General features: G+C 43.2%; 1 protein-coding gene across 1 annotated transcript in view; it reads right to left on the bottom strand.

The window, feature by feature from the left end:
* CDHR3 (cadherin related family member 3) overlaps positions 1 to 14099 on the bottom strand; it is a 41588-nt gene extending 27489 nt beyond the window's left edge. Inside the window, exons 1-3 of the mRNA XM_087969100.1 lie at positions 13907 to 14099; positions 8264 to 8475; positions 4674 to 4842 (exon numbers count right to left, since the gene is read on the bottom strand). Of these exons, the coding sequence (XP_087825226.1) occupies positions 4674 to 4842; positions 8264 to 8475; positions 13907 to 14090 (565 nt within the window). The 5' untranslated portion in view covers positions 14091 to 14099. The remainder of the gene's footprint in view (positions 1 to 4673; positions 4843 to 8263; positions 8476 to 13906) is intronic.
* Between the last annotated feature and the right edge of the window lie 1198 nt (positions 14100 to 15297).

The raw sequence follows: 15297 nt of genomic DNA, 5'->3' as shown, positions 1-15297 counted from the left end.
CTGTTCAAATGCCAGAGCAGTGAATTGGAGGCCATTATCTGAGACCAGGACATCTGGTAACCCGTGCGTAGCGAATAGTCTGTTTAGTTTTTTGACAACTGCTTCTGTGGTGGTGCTCTTCATTTTGTGGACCTCCAGCCAGTTGGAATAGGCATCTACTGTTATAAGAAATGTGTGTCCTTTGGTGGGTCCCGCAAAATCGATGTGGATACGGGACCAAACACCTCGAGGCGTTTCCCATTCAGTCGGTGGGGCTTTTGGTGGAGCTGAGCGAGTTTCCTGACATTTAAAGCAGGTGGCCACCCAGGTCTCTATTTGCTTATCTATACCTGGCCACCATGCGTAGCTCCTTGCCAGTGCCTTCATGTGCACGATGCCTGGGTGTCCATCGTGCAACAGTTTTAGAACGTTATGCTGTAGTCTCTCAGGGATTACGACTCTGTCTCCCCACAAGATGCATCCTTTTGGGGAGAAAAGTTCTGTCTGTCGGTTTTTAAAAGGTTTAAGGATGTCACTGGGTTTGTTGTCAGGCCAACCTCTTTCCACCCAGCTGAGGACTCGTGCCAAACAAGGATCTTTCTTTGTTTCCGAGGCGATGTCCCGTGCAGTCAGGGGTGGTGACGGAAGAGTTTCTATTTGTAGTGCAGCTAGGGTTGGAGCTGGGTCGCTGATGATTTCTGGAAGCGGAGAACGGCTCAAAGCGTCAGCGTGGGGAATGGCTTTTCCGGGGCGATGTAGTAGTTGGTAATTGTAGGCAGCCAGAAACTCTGACCAACGTGTCATTCGGGGTGATAAAATGTGGGGAGTTGGTTTGTCTCCCGCTAAGATGCCAAGTAATGGTTTGTGATCGGTGATTATGGCAAAGGGTCTTCCGTATACATACTCATGGAATCGTTTGATCGCAGAGACGATAGCGAGAGCCTCTTTATCGAGTTGGCTATAGTTTCTCTCGGTTTTAGATAAAGTTCGTGAAAAAAACGCAATAGGTGCCTCAGTTCCGTTTGGCAGGACGTGGCTCAGGATGGCTCCTACTCCAAACGGTGAGGCGTCGCAGGTGACAGTTAAAGGTAAAGTCTCGTTATATTGCATTAATACAGCATCTGAAGTTAAAAGGTCTTTAACTTGCTGAAAGGCTCATTCTTCCCGGTGTCCCCAGATCCAGGACGCCTTCTTGTCGAGGAGCCTATGCAGGGGTTCAGCAACGGTTGCTTTCTGGGGCAAGAAGATGTTATAAAAATTAATGAGTCCCAGGAAGGCTTGGAGATCTGTTTTATTCCTACATCTTGGGGCGTTTTTTATGGCAGCTAGTTTTTTCTCAGTAGGGTGAATTCCTTGTTTGTCAAGAAGGTACCCCAGGAATTCAACCCTCTCAGTACATAGTTGGCACTTGTCTTTCTTGACCTTCAGGCCGGCGTCTTTGAATTTCTGGAGAACCATTCTGAGTCGTTTTTCTAATAGGCTTCTAGTGGGGGCAGCTATCAAGACATCATAGAAGTAGGGCACAACCCCTTTTATGCCCTGTAACAGTCACTCCATCAGACTTTGGAAAATGCCCGGTGCTACACTCACTCCGAATTGGAGTCTATTACACTTGAATGCACCCCTGTGTGTGACTATAGTCTGGGCTTCTGCAGTCTGCGCATCTACGGGCAGTTGCTGGTACGCCTGGGCTAGGTCCAATTTTGCAAATATTTTTCCACCTCCCAAGGAATGAAGAAGGTGTTGGACCACAGGTACGGGGTAAGCGCTCTGTTGAAGCGTGTGATTTAGGGTGGCCCGGTAGTCCCCACAAATTCTCAAGGATCCATCAGATTTTATGGGGGTTACAATTGGGGTCTCCCATCGGGCGTGGTCAATCGGTTCCAACAAGCCCTGGGCTATTAATTTGTCCAATTGTTCATCAATCTTTGGTTTGAGTGCAAATGGCACTCGGCGAGGCTTAAGGCGAATGGGCGCAACATCAGGGCTGAGATTAAATGATATGGGGGATCCTTTGTACTTGCCTAGTTCCTCGTCCTGGAATTCCTGGACGAGGGCCGCTTCCCAGTCATCGCTTCCGGTCTGGTGTATGCCTGCTAGTTCAATTCCTAGCGGTGCGAACCACTGCAAGCCTAGCAGGCTGGGCCGATCCCGATCAACGACGGTAAGAGGGAGAGTTGCAGTGTGATCTTTGAAAGATACTTGGACGTGGCGGGTGCCGGCAACTGGGATTCTGTTCCCTTGGTAGTCTTTTAATATAATTTTTTGAGTGCTGAGGTCCTGGAGACGGATGTCAGGGATCAGCTGTTTGAGGGTTTTCCAAGAGACCATTGATAAGGACGACCCGGAGTCAACCTCCATAATACATGGTTGATTTGCAATGATGACCTTCACTCGGATTTTCCTTGCATCTAGGAACGAAGCGTGGCCGATGGTGATGGTTTGATGGGTCTCTTCTCGTCTAGTTGAATTGGCGGGTGCTCTATTTCTGTAGTGGTAGTAGCTTCATTGGTTGTTTAGGCGGTCCCGAGTTACTGGCGGGGTGCCTGTTGTCTGCCGGAAATTATATTCTCTTCTGTTTGGGCTGGATCCTCGCTTGCTTCTGCATACTTTTGCGATGTGTCCCCTCTTTCCACAGGAACGGCAGAGTGCGTCTAGGAATTTGCAGTCTGACCGCGGGTGATTACCCCGCATCCAGCACATTGCCACGAAGATTTAGGGTTCCGCTGGTCTCGCTGGTCGCGTTCTGACCTGAGGCGGTTGACCTCCTCTTCCTCGCTTTCTGATGAGGACTCTAGGTCCTCATGGTGGGTGGTCATTGTGTGCTTTTCGGAGAAGGGCGTAGTGTCACTGGCGAGTTGGCGGTGCGGTGCGTTCGCTCGGTGCATTCGAGCGGCTGATTTCCTGGTTGCTTCTGCTGCAGTAGCTTCGGCGATGACATCTGCAAGGCCGATGTCCCCCTTCGTCATAATTTTGCTCTGGGTTGTAGGGTCTTCCAGACCCAGAACGATTCGGTCTCCCAAGGCTTCCTCGAGGTTTGCGAAGCCACAGAGTCCCGCCAGGTTCCTGAGATCAGCGATGAAGTCTCCAACACTCTCGCTTTTCTGTTGGTCCCTCTGGTAAAACTCGTGTCTTCTGATGAGTGTTGGTACCGCCGGTGCATAATGGGCCCGGAGGATCGGCACGAGGTTATCCCAATCCATTGTCTTGACTTCGGCTGGTTTCACGAGTGCTTTTGCCATTTTAAAAATGGCGGGGCCGCAATGGGTCAGGAATACAGCTCGTTTCTTGCCAGGCGTAGCATCTTTTAGATTGTTGGTCTCCAGGAACATCTGGAACCTGTCCATATACGAGTCCCAGTCTTCGTTAGCCGGGTCAAATGGAGCGGGTGGTATAGCGCTGCTAGTCATTCTGTCGCTAGCGGGTGTGCTCTTAGCCACATGCTCTGCTTGGTGCTCAGCGAGTATTCAGTCAGCTCTATCGTCTCCGAATCCCATCCTCATCGCCAGTGTTAGATCTTGAGGAGTGGGCGCAAGGAACGGAGACGAGGCATCGAATAGTGACTCAACTCTTTATTAGTGACTTCAGAAAGAGAACAACTCGTTATGGGCAGCAGCAGCTCCTTTTATAGAGCTGGCTGCTGTCACAGTGTCCAATGATTTAAGTTTGCCACGCTGGAAGTGTCCAATCAGCGGCGACCCGCTATCAGCCAATCAGACTAGTCGGAAACGACCAATCACGATCTGCTAACTGCGGGCCAATGAGAAGTGCAGGATTACGAGCCTGCTGTGGAAGTAAAACTATTAGGATTTAAACTAGTGCGTTTGCTTAGTTCGTAACAATTACAGTTTTTGTTGACCACATTTTGGACTTGATTCTCTGTAGCCAAAGGCTGTTCCCGGGAGAGTTTTTCTCCAGCCCAGAAGGTAACCAGGACATTGGGGGCAAAGTTGGAGCTAATAAAGGGACTCCTGCTGATTATCTGACTGTGTTGCCTTTGTGCCACGCCCCTTTGGGTCATCACAGTATGTGTGAGGGGAACCTTTACCTTATAAAGATGAAGTGACAACTTGGGATTCAATTCCTTGGTCTGGAAGGAGCTTTCCCCTTCCTCTTCCTCTCCATTTTGTGCTTTTTGTAAGCCCCAATGCTGGGTTTCCCTGTTCTTCAATACATATATGTCACTTTCATCCCATTCTTACACACCATTTTAGTACATTTTGAAAGCAGTGCTTCTTCGAATAAAATTGGTTTTTTAAAGAATGGAAATCAGCTGTCAGCAGTACATGTAGTCTTTGAGTTACTATCACAATTGAGCTCGATACTTCTGTTGCTAAGCGAAAACAGTTGTTAAGTTTTGCCCGATTTTACTATCTTTCGTTAAGTGAATCACTGCAGATGCTAAGTGAATAATATGGTTGTTAAGTGAATCTGGCTTCATCAGAAGGTCTCAAAAGGGGATCCTGTGACCTCGGGATAGTGGAACTGTCATAAATATGAGTCATTTGCTAAGTATCTGAATTTTTGATCACGTGACTATGAGGATACTACGACAGTCATAGGTTTAAGAGACAGACGTAAATCACTTTTTAAAAACAGAGGTTTTTTTTTTTTTCAATTTGGAACGGTCACAAAACAAACGGTTGTAAACCGAGGATGGCAAAACCTGGTTTCAAACCAAGTCAGGGTCTTACTTTGATTCACCAAGTTGCCTTGAAACACTGGAGGTTCATTGATGTCTCTCACTTGGACGGTCAGAATCTGTAGTTCCGTGGCTCCTGCTGAATCAGCAACGAGGATCTGCAAATCAAAGGCGTGCGGCATCGTTTCATAATCTAGAACGGGGTCCCCTGTAGTAACCACCTGAAACGATAAACCAAAGATGAGTTAGAAAGGATACAATCGAGATCAAGTGAGGTACTAATACCACTCTATAAAGCCTTAGTAAGGCCATACCTAGAGTACTGCATCCAGTTTTGGTCAACACAGTATAAAAAAGATATTGAGACTCTAGAAAAAGTGCAGAGAAGAGCAACCAGGATGATTAGGGGACTGAAGACTAAAACATATGAAGAATGGTTGCAGGAACTGGGCCTGGCTAGTCTAGTGAAGAGAAGGACTAGGAGGACAGGAGAGCAGCCTTCCAATATTTGAGGGGCTGCCAGAGAGAGGAGGAAGGGGTCAAGCTATTTTCTAAAGCGACTGTAGGCCAGACAAGGAATAATGGATGGAAACTGAACAAGGAGAGATTCAACCTGGTAATTAAGGAGAAACTTTCTGACAGTGAGAACAGTCAACCAATTGAACAGAAGTTGTCTTCGGAAGTTGTGGGAGCGCCATCACTTGAGACCTTCAAGAAGAGATTGGACTGCCATCTGTCAGAAATGGTGTAGGGTCAGGGGTTGGACTACTGGATGACCTACAAGGTCCCTTCCAACTCTGATTATCTGTTATCTGAGTTAGGAGCAAATATCAGATGGGGGGATCCGGTGTACACGGTGTTGAAATCAGTGGGTTCAAACTAGGGCACTTCCATTGTAGCATGGTCCCTGCTTCCGAAGGCCTACGAAGTATTTGGAAGTCAACTTATGATTGTCCTGAAATGCAGAGGACATGCAGGAAATGCCAGGAGCCAATCGGCACACACCTTCCAGGTGATCCATCGAAGAATGCAGAAAGTATCATCCAATCGGTGTCTTCTTCCTTGACCAATTACAGTTACTGGAATAACAAACCGTCTTCAGATTAGACCATAGAATAATACGGTTGGAAGGGACCTTGGAGGTCTTCCAATCCAACTTCCTGCCCATGCCCTATACCAGTGATGGGTAACCTTTTTGGCACCAAGTGCATCCCCAAAATGCAATATTTGTGGGCATGTGCATGTGCTCCGCCCCCATGCATGTACATGCAACCCCCCCATGCCCTCCGCACATGCGTGTGTGACCCCTCCATTCCTGCGTATGCACATGTGACGCCTCGTGTGCTCCCTCCCCCATGCATGCATGGCAGAGACCCAAAGACCAGCTGGCCAGTGGGAGGAGCACACGTACATGTGTGGCGGAGCAGAGCTGGGGCAATGGCTTACGTGCCCAGAGAGAGGGCTCTGCGTGCCACCTCTGGCACGTGTGCCATAGGTTTGCCACCACAGCCCTATACCATTCTGGACAAATGGTTGTCTTAAAAACCTCCAGTGATCGATCACCCACAACTTCTGGTGGCAAGATGTTCCACTGATTAATTGTTCTAACTTGAGGAAATTTCTCCTTAGGTCTAGGTTGCTTCTCTCCTTGGTTAGCTTCCATCTGTTGCTTCTTGTCCTGCCTTCAGGTGCTTTGGAGAATAGGTTGACCCTCTCCTCTATGTAGTACCTTACGATTCTCGACTCTTGACGAATGTATCTTTTCTTTTATGTATACTGAGAGTATTTACACCAAGACAGATTCCTTGTGTGTCCAATCACACATGGCTAATAAAGAATTCTATTCTATTCTATTCTATTCTATTCTATTCTATTCTATTCTATTCTATTCTATTCTATTCTATTCTCTATTCTCTATTCTATTCTATTCTCTATTCTATTCTATTCTATTCTATTCTATTCTATTCTATTCTATTCTATTCTATTCTATTCTATTCTATTCTATTCTATTCTCTATTCTATTCTATTCTATTCTATTCTATTCTATTCTCTATTCTATTCTATTCTATTCTATTCTATTCTATTCTATTCTATTCTCTATTCTATTCTATTCTATTCTATTCTATTCTATTCTATTTTATTCTCTATTCTATTTTCTATTCTATTCTATTCTATTCTATTCTATTCTCTATTCTATTCTATTCTATTCTATTTTATTCTCTATTCTATTCTCTATTCTATTCTCTTCTATTCTATTCTCTATTCTATTCTCTTCTCTTCTCTTCTCTTCTATTCTATTCTATTCTATTCTATTCTATTCTATTCTATTCTATTCTATTCTATTCTATTCTATTCCATTCCATTCCATTCCATTCCATTCCATTCCATTCTAGTAGCCCCTTAAATACTGGAAGACTGCTACCATGTCACCCAATGGTAGGATTCAAATATTTTTGCCACCGGTTTGGTGGGCGTGGCTTGGTGGGTGCTCTTTGTGCATGTGCACACACTTTGCATGCACATGCGCGCCAAACGCACACTTTGCACAGGCACAGAGGTGTTCTAACTTGCCTCCTGCAAGCCTGCACGATTCCAGCAGCTGCCGCGTGGCATTATTCTGTGCCGTACAAAGCAGCTGCACTTCAAATTCAGCGGATAAAAGTGCATATGGGAACCCAGGTGGGCAGGTGGGCCCAACAGCAGAGCAGTGGAGAGAACTGGTTTGGTCTCCACTGCTCATCGCTGCTACCAGCTCGCCAGAACCAGGCTGAACCGGTTGAATACCACCACTGATGTTATCCCAAACCAGGGTTGGGCTGCTGGGGGTTTCCAGGGGTTTGGGAGAGCCCCTAGCTAAGTTTCTGTGCAGTTTGGAGAACCCCCAAATCAGGGGTGGGATTCTACCAGTTCACACCTATTCGGTAGAACCGGTTGTTAACATTCTAAGCAGTTCGGAGAACCGGTTTTAGAAGAAATTACTGGCCTAATCCTGTAAGGAAGGCAGGAAGGAAATATTCTGGTGTTGCTTACAGAAACTGCCTCTCCATTAACCCTTATTACATTCTTGGCAGGACTAGACTTCCTGTCTCAGGAACTTCCTTGGAGGTTTTTTCCCCCTCCTTTGCTGGTACTTTGCTTGTGTGGAGTGACCATTCAAAATTACAATGGCACCGAAAAAAGTGACTTATGACCATTTTTTACTTATGACTGTTGCAGCATCCCCACAGTCATAAGAAGCCAGGATATGTGCCTCGATGTGAGTGATATTGAGTTGGCCATGCCCAGCCAGTCACATGACCACCAAGCCACGCCCACCAACTAAGCCATGCCCACAGAACCGGTTGTTAAAAAAATTGAATCCTGCCCCAAATCCCACTCCTCCCACTCTAATGGGAGGGGGGGCAAAGAGAGATTTTATACTTTAACTATGTGGGTTTCTGCGGGAAACAGCTAGATCGGTTTGCCTTCATTTGGGCCAAAATGATGTCCTCAGTGAAGCTTTGCATTAAGAGATTGGATCGTCTCAGTCGTGCTAGCTTTGGTTGGGTTCCTCAGTTGGAACCTCGACATTAAACCAGATCCTGTTACCTTTATCTGTTTCTTGTTTCCAGCCACAGCTTCTGCTTTTAAATAAAGACGTACCTGGTATTGGAGTGGAGATATGGTGTTGATCCGGAAGGCTTTCGTGAGTGGATTTGAATTGACGATTAACGGATAGCTAAATGGTATTGTAATGTCTGGCAACAGATGTGGCGTTAAGTTGACCCGGAAAGTATGTACCACGATACCAGAAGGTGAATTTTCTGTAATATTGCCCGTGGCGGGTAAATCAGAAAAGCTGAGAGTTTCTCCCCCTGTAGAGTGTGGACAAGAAAAACAGATGTAACCTCACCCATTAAGAAGAAACAACCGTGTTTACAGAGGTGTCTGAGGGGGTGGTAGCAGAGGTGGTACTCAGCCAGTTCTGATCAGTTCTGGAGAACCAGTAGCAGAAATTTTGAGTAATTCGGACCTCTGACTGGCCCTGCCAACCCCATCTATTCTCTGCCTCCCATTGAGTCCCAGCTGATGGGCTGGCTCTTCTTTGGTTGCCCTGCACAGGAGAACCGAGCTGGAAAGCAGGTTAGTGGGGTGGGGAGGGAATGAGGATTTTGCAGTATCCTTCCCCTGCCACGCCTACCAAGCCATGCCCACAGAACCGGTAGTAAAAAAATTTGAATCCCACCATTGGATGGTAGATCAAAAAAATCAAGATGGTGGCTGCCATCAGGTAACCGAGGACCTGGCCCCGCCTTATGCACAAAAGGGGGCATGGCTTGATTACATAGCTAAAGCCAATATTTTGATCTTTTTTTTATTTATAGATATAAATGCTCAGGCTGTTTCCTCTTCTATTCTGTGTTTGGGTATCTATTGAGGTACAGGTAGTAGTCCTCGACTTACAATGCTTCATTCTGTAACTGTCTGGTTTGGTTCTGCAACCCAACAAGACAGACACAGACTTCAGAGAGTAATTAGGACTGCAGAAAAAACAATGGCTACCAACCTGCCTTCAATCGAGGACCTGTATATACTGCACGAGTCAAAAAGAGGGCTGTGAAGATATGCTATAACCCAGAACTTATGACTTAGCATGCTCTCTACCTTTGGCCATTTACAGCATACCGCAATTATGACAGTCATGTTTTTCCTTAAACTCAGAAAAAGTCTGTCTGTCTGTCTAGCCATCCATATCTATCTGTCTGTCTCTGTCTATCTATCAATCCATAACTGTATGTATGCATGCATGCATGTATGTATATCTCTATCTCTATCCATCCATTCACCCACCCATCTCTATCTATGTAGTCTGTCTGTTTTTCTGTCTTTCTCTATCATCCATCCATCCATCTCTCTCTCTATGTCTCTCTGTCTGTATCTATATATCTATGTATATCTATGTATCTATCATCCATCCATCCATATCTACCTTCCTTCCTATCATCTATCACAGTATCTCTATCATCTGTCTATCTAATCTATCCTATATCTGTGTCTGTCTGTCTGTCTCTCTACCAACCTGCCTTCCTATTATCCATCTATATATCAAAAAGAGGGCTGTGAAAATATTTACATACCCCTCACATAAACTGTTTCAACTCCTACCCTCAAAACAACGCTATAGAGCACTGCACACCAGAACAGCTAGACACAAGGACAGTTTTTTCCTGAATGCCATCACTCTGCTAAACAAATAATTCCCTCAACACTGTCCAGCTATTTACAAAGTTGCAATTACTATTACTATTAATCTTCTCATCACTCCTTATCACCCAGCCCCTCCCACTTGCGACTGCATGACTGTAACTTTGTCGCTTGTATCCTTACGATTTTTATTGACTGTTTCCTATTGTGATTTGATTGCTGATTGTACCCTATGCCTATCATTAAGTGTTGTACCTTATGATTCTTGACTCTTGATGAATGTATCTCTTCTTTTATGTACACTGCACCGACAAATTCCTTGTGTGTCCAATCACACTTGGCCAATAAAGAATTCTATTCTATTCTATTCTATTCTATTCTATTCTATTCTATTCTATTCTATTCTATTCTATTCTATTCTATTCTATTCTATTTAGTGACTGTTCGAAGTGACAGCGGCACTGAAAATAGTGACCTGTTTTTCACCACTTTTCACCTTCCTGTGATCCTGTGATCGAAATTCAGACGCTTGGTGACTGATTGATATTTATGATGTTTGCAGGCTCCCAGGGTCACGTAATCCCCTTTTGTGACCTTCTGTTGTGGTTCGCCGACAGCAGATGTGGACGGCTAGGGTCTTGGAGAGCAAGGACTCAGATGAGGGGTTTGCGTTTGATGCAACAAAGTTTTTGCACTCAAGTCTTGTGGACATTCAGACTATCTTAGTTTGGAGACTTTTTGTGTTTGAAATATTTCTTGGCAACTTTTTCTAGTGTTCTTGGCAGCCTTGCACAACCTTGGCAAGGCTTATTCTTATCAGAGGCAATTAGTTTGAAACAGCCTTTTAACCGTGAAGGAACGGAATTTGTAAGGAATCATTAAAAGGTTTTGCTGTTACCTCCGTTTCATGTTTGTTTCCTTGGAACAAGATTTGGGTCAGAACACCAAAGCAAGAAGGAAGCAAGATTCACTTAACAACCACATGACTAACTTTACGACTGCAATGCTTTACAGTGGTGGCAAAGAAGGTTGCGCAATGGGGCAAAACTTAGCTGTCTCACTTAGCAACATAAAGTTTGTGCTTAATTGTGGTTGTAAGTCCAGGACTACCTGTGTAACTCTTACAGCCAGGCGTAGATGCTCCAAAACTTCAGTTTACCTCAGCCAAATTTTCTCACTTGGTATCTTTTATATACTTATATTCTTTCCCCAGCTTCATGCCTTCCAGGAAATTTGGAAAGCTCCCATCAGCCTCAGAAAGGATGACTAGCAGGCCAACATATCTGAAGGGCATTGGATTAATAGTAAGACAATTACTTTTAAACCTTTGCTGTTATTATAGCTGTTGTAACTCATGAGGAATAAAACCGAGCAATGCCCCAAACACAGCTTAGTAATGGTGGCCCTTGAGGGAAGTTAAATTCTCATATGAGGTGATGGGAACAACGGTGATATCTGAGCTCATTTTCAAGACAAACGTTTAAATTGTAGTCACTCACTATTCCGAAGAAAGCATTTTTTAAAATATATATATGCTGCAGATTAAAGTCATAGGTGTGTAGGAGAAGAAGTGGTAGAACTTGGTGGTGGTGGAGTCAAAAGAGATATCAGCTTAGAATCTCTATGTAGCCACAAGTGAACCTTATCTATCTCTAACTGGGTATAGATGTTAGTTGAGGGGATTCCTGTGCATAGGCTTTTAGCAATAAATCAGTTTAATTTGAACCTTCATGCATTGACCTGGTCTTTCATGCTAATTTTGTCTAAAAGTTCATTCAGGGCTGTTGGGCAGGTTTTCATAAAAGCAGCAGAGAAACCAACAGTGGGAAGAATTTTATGCCTTCAGACTGCATCTAAATGAGTTTATCCCAAGTAACTGCTTTTGCCTCATTGGGAGAACTTTACAGGGTTAGGATATCAAATGTCTTCCATTAGTGCTGTATTTTTCTACCATTTACTCTGGTGTTGATGGCTGTTTTTACTACTAAAGGAAAGGAAATGACCTACCTAGTATCTGAAAAGGACAGAAGAGAAGAAGGAACAAGATATTCCTACACTTCAAAGCACCTTTTTAAATTGAACTAAAACAGGAGTAGTAGAAGCCCTGGGGTCCTTTCCTTTCCTTTCCTTTCCTTTCCTTTCCTTTCCTTTCCTTTCCTTTCCTTTCCTTTCCTTTCCTTTCCTTCATTCCTCCTTCCCCTTCCCTTCCTCCTTTCCTTTCCTCCTTTCCTTCCTTTCCTTTCCTTTCCTTTCCTTCATTCCTCCTTCCCCTTCCCTTCCTCCTTTCCTTTCCTCCTTTCCTTTCCTTTCCTTTCCTTTCCTTCATTCCTCCTTCCCCTTCCCTTCCTCCTTTCCTTTCCTCCTTTCCTTCCTTTCCTTTCCTTTCCTTCATTCCTCCTTCCCTTCCTCCTTTCCTTTCCTCCTTTCCTTCCTTTCCTTTCCTTTCCTTTCCTTCCCTTTCCTTTCCTTTCCTTTCCTTCATTCCTTCATTCCTCCTTCCCCTTCACTTCCTCCTTTCCTTTCCTTTCCTTTTCCTTTCCTTTCCTTTCCTTTCCTTTCCTTTCCTTTCCTTTCCTTTCCTTTCCTTTCCTTCCCTTCCTTCCTTTTTCCACCTATCTTGTTATCAAGCAACCCTGGGCATCTTACAGCATAATAAAAATAACAATATGAAACAATAAATATGTTAAATGAATAAACATTTCATATATTAAATAAGTCCACTATATAGGATGTAAAGGAAAGCTGTAAGGTCACTCAGGAACAAACCATTTTAATGACCCTGTTGACACAGAGACTCACGCTAGAGAGTAAATCACATTATTGATCTGTATTCAGATGTCATGTATTAGCTTATCCCAGAACAAACCATGGGTTTCATATGACTCCTGGAGTGGTAAAGGTTGAATTACTAGAATTCATCCAGCTGGGATGATACTGTCTGAAAAATTGGAACCACAGATCCCAGAATTCCTGTTGGGAATTCTAGAAGGGATGGCTCCGCCCATTTGCTTTTCATCCAATAGGAAGGCTGCTCTTTTTCCCTTTTAATTTTATATGCTGCCCAGACTGGCAGCTGACCAAATAAACTCTTAAAGCAATTTACAGTGAATCACTAAACACAATTATAATTGCAATAAATACTTAAGTTCCATAGCCAATAGACATAAAATAAAATTAGATGAGTCTAAGTAGAAAGCCAATTAATACGAGATATCAGTCAATTAGCCATAAAAGTTTTTTCTGAAATGGAAATGCTTTTGTTGGCTTGCTAAAAAGTTTTTTTTTTTTTTAAGTACGAGATGGATGAGATGATTTTTATTGCATTATATTGATTTTCCCTGTTTCATGGTGCCCATATGAAGTCTTTATTGGAATCGGAATGTCTATAAAACTGAAGACTTAGGATAAAAAGCAAGGGCATGTCCAATAAGAAATCCAATCCTTCTCTATAGCTGCACCTGTCAAATTCCAAGCACTAAAGAAAGGAAAGTTTAAAACTAGATTTCACTGGGCATAAAGGATCCTTGGTGCAGAGTTATGTTGGGCTAACTAAAACATATTGGTTGCTGGGATTTAAACTAGAAGACTAAAGATCAGTTCATACAATGTCTTGTTCTTAAGCATAAGAATGTATTGAAAATGTATCCAAAATCCCTTAAATTAATTTATATAAATTAATTATGTCATCCCTGTTAACAGACCTCGGGTATGCTTTATTTTGAAAATTAAGAATACGGTCGAATTGTAAGGGATCTTATCTGCATTGATTGAAAATGGGCTTATTTATGTCTTATGTCTCTGTCCCGATGCAAGAAATTACAGGGTCCTTAAAAAGACATTTAAAAATGTCTCATATTCTTGTTTGAATGGTTTGTTTCTAAGTTATGTTATTGTTTTGATTGTAATCTGTGCATAAAAGAGTTACTCGTGCCAGTTGATAAATTGTTGAAATATCTACATAAATTAACTTTCAAAAATCCTCACAAGGGGACTCTATCAGAATAACTTGGTGTAGCAGTTACTAAAAAACTAAAACTATTCTAAGAGATTATTAAGTAGAACAAATATCCGTACTTAAGATGGATAAAAGTGATCTCTTACCAGATATTTGTACTAGTAAAACCATGAAGCAAAGATAGACCCCATCTGGTGTCTTTCTGAAAAGGCATCCCTCCATGATAAACAGATTTTGAGATTGTTGTCTCAAGATTATTGCGACTCCATCGATCGTTGCCTCAAGACTATTGCGGTTCCACGGATAGGTGTGCTCCTTATCAGGCCGCATGAACGACAATCCAACAAAGCTTTGGAGGTAACCAAGGAGTTTCTAAAACACAAGCCTGTTTACTTTTCCATGAGTAGTTTAGTGATAGCAATCTGATATGAAGTTCAGGAAACTCATAGAGCAGAAGACATAAGACATAAGAATTTATTTGTCATTACACTCGCAAGCGGGTGCAACGAAATGAGGTGCTCTTCCACAAGTAAAACTGGACAAACACCACTAAAAAAGAAAAAGAAAAAAATTAAACTAAACACAACCAACCATACAATAATCTCTATACAATTTAAAAATGTAAATACCCCACTACTCTCAGCCATTAAACTCCACAAAAATCTTATGACCCCGCATTCAAACTCAAAACTGCACTTGAATAAAAACTGTTCTTAAATCTGGTCGTCCTTGTTCTTAATACCCTAAATCTCCTTCTCGATGGTAATAGTTCAAAGAGCTGATGTCCCGGATGAGAGGAGTCATTCAATATGTTAAGTATCTTTCTCCTACATCTATTCCTATACAGTTCTTCCAAAGAGGGGAATGAGCAGCCAATGATGTTTTGGGCCGTCTTGATCACCCTCTGAATTGCCTTTTTCTCTGCCACTGTGCAGCTCGAGAACCATACACAGAGACAGTAGGATAATACTACTAACCAGAGCATACAAAACATTTGCTAGACCAATACTCGAATACAGTTCATCAGTCTGGAACCCTCATTACGTATCTGATATTAGCACAATTGAGAAAGTCCAGAAATATTTCACAAGAAGAGTTCTCCACTCTTCTACTCGTTGTAGAATACCTTATGCCACCAGACTTGAAATTCTAGAACTAGAAAACCTTGAACTACGCCGTCTTCGGTCTGACTTAAGCATGGTATATAAAATCATACATTGCAATGTCCTACCTGTCAATGAATACTTCAGCTTCAACCATAACAACACAAGAGCACACAATAGATACAAACTCAAAGTAAACCGCACCAAACTTGATTGCAGGAAATACGACTTCAGCAATAGAGTGGTCAATGTCTGGAATACTCTACCCGACTCTGTAGTCTCTTCCCCAAACCCCAAAAACTTTAACCTTAGACTGTCTACCATTGACCTCACCCCTTTCCTAAGAGGTCTGTAGGGGCGTGCATAAGCGCACCAACGTGCCTACCGTCCCTGTCCTATTGTTTCTCTATTCTTTTATTTTTCTTATATGTACC

This window comes from Notechis scutatus, chromosome 6 (genome assembly GCF_049901735.1).
Source record: "Notechis scutatus isolate UNSWTSFEM ecotype Mainland chromosome 6, rNotScu1.2, whole genome shotgun sequence".
Classification (NCBI taxonomy): domain Eukaryota; kingdom Metazoa; phylum Chordata; class Lepidosauria; order Squamata; family Elapidae; genus Notechis; species Notechis scutatus.
The sequence above is the reverse complement of the archived record's forward strand: the minus strand, read 5'-3'. Positions and strand labels throughout refer to the sequence as shown.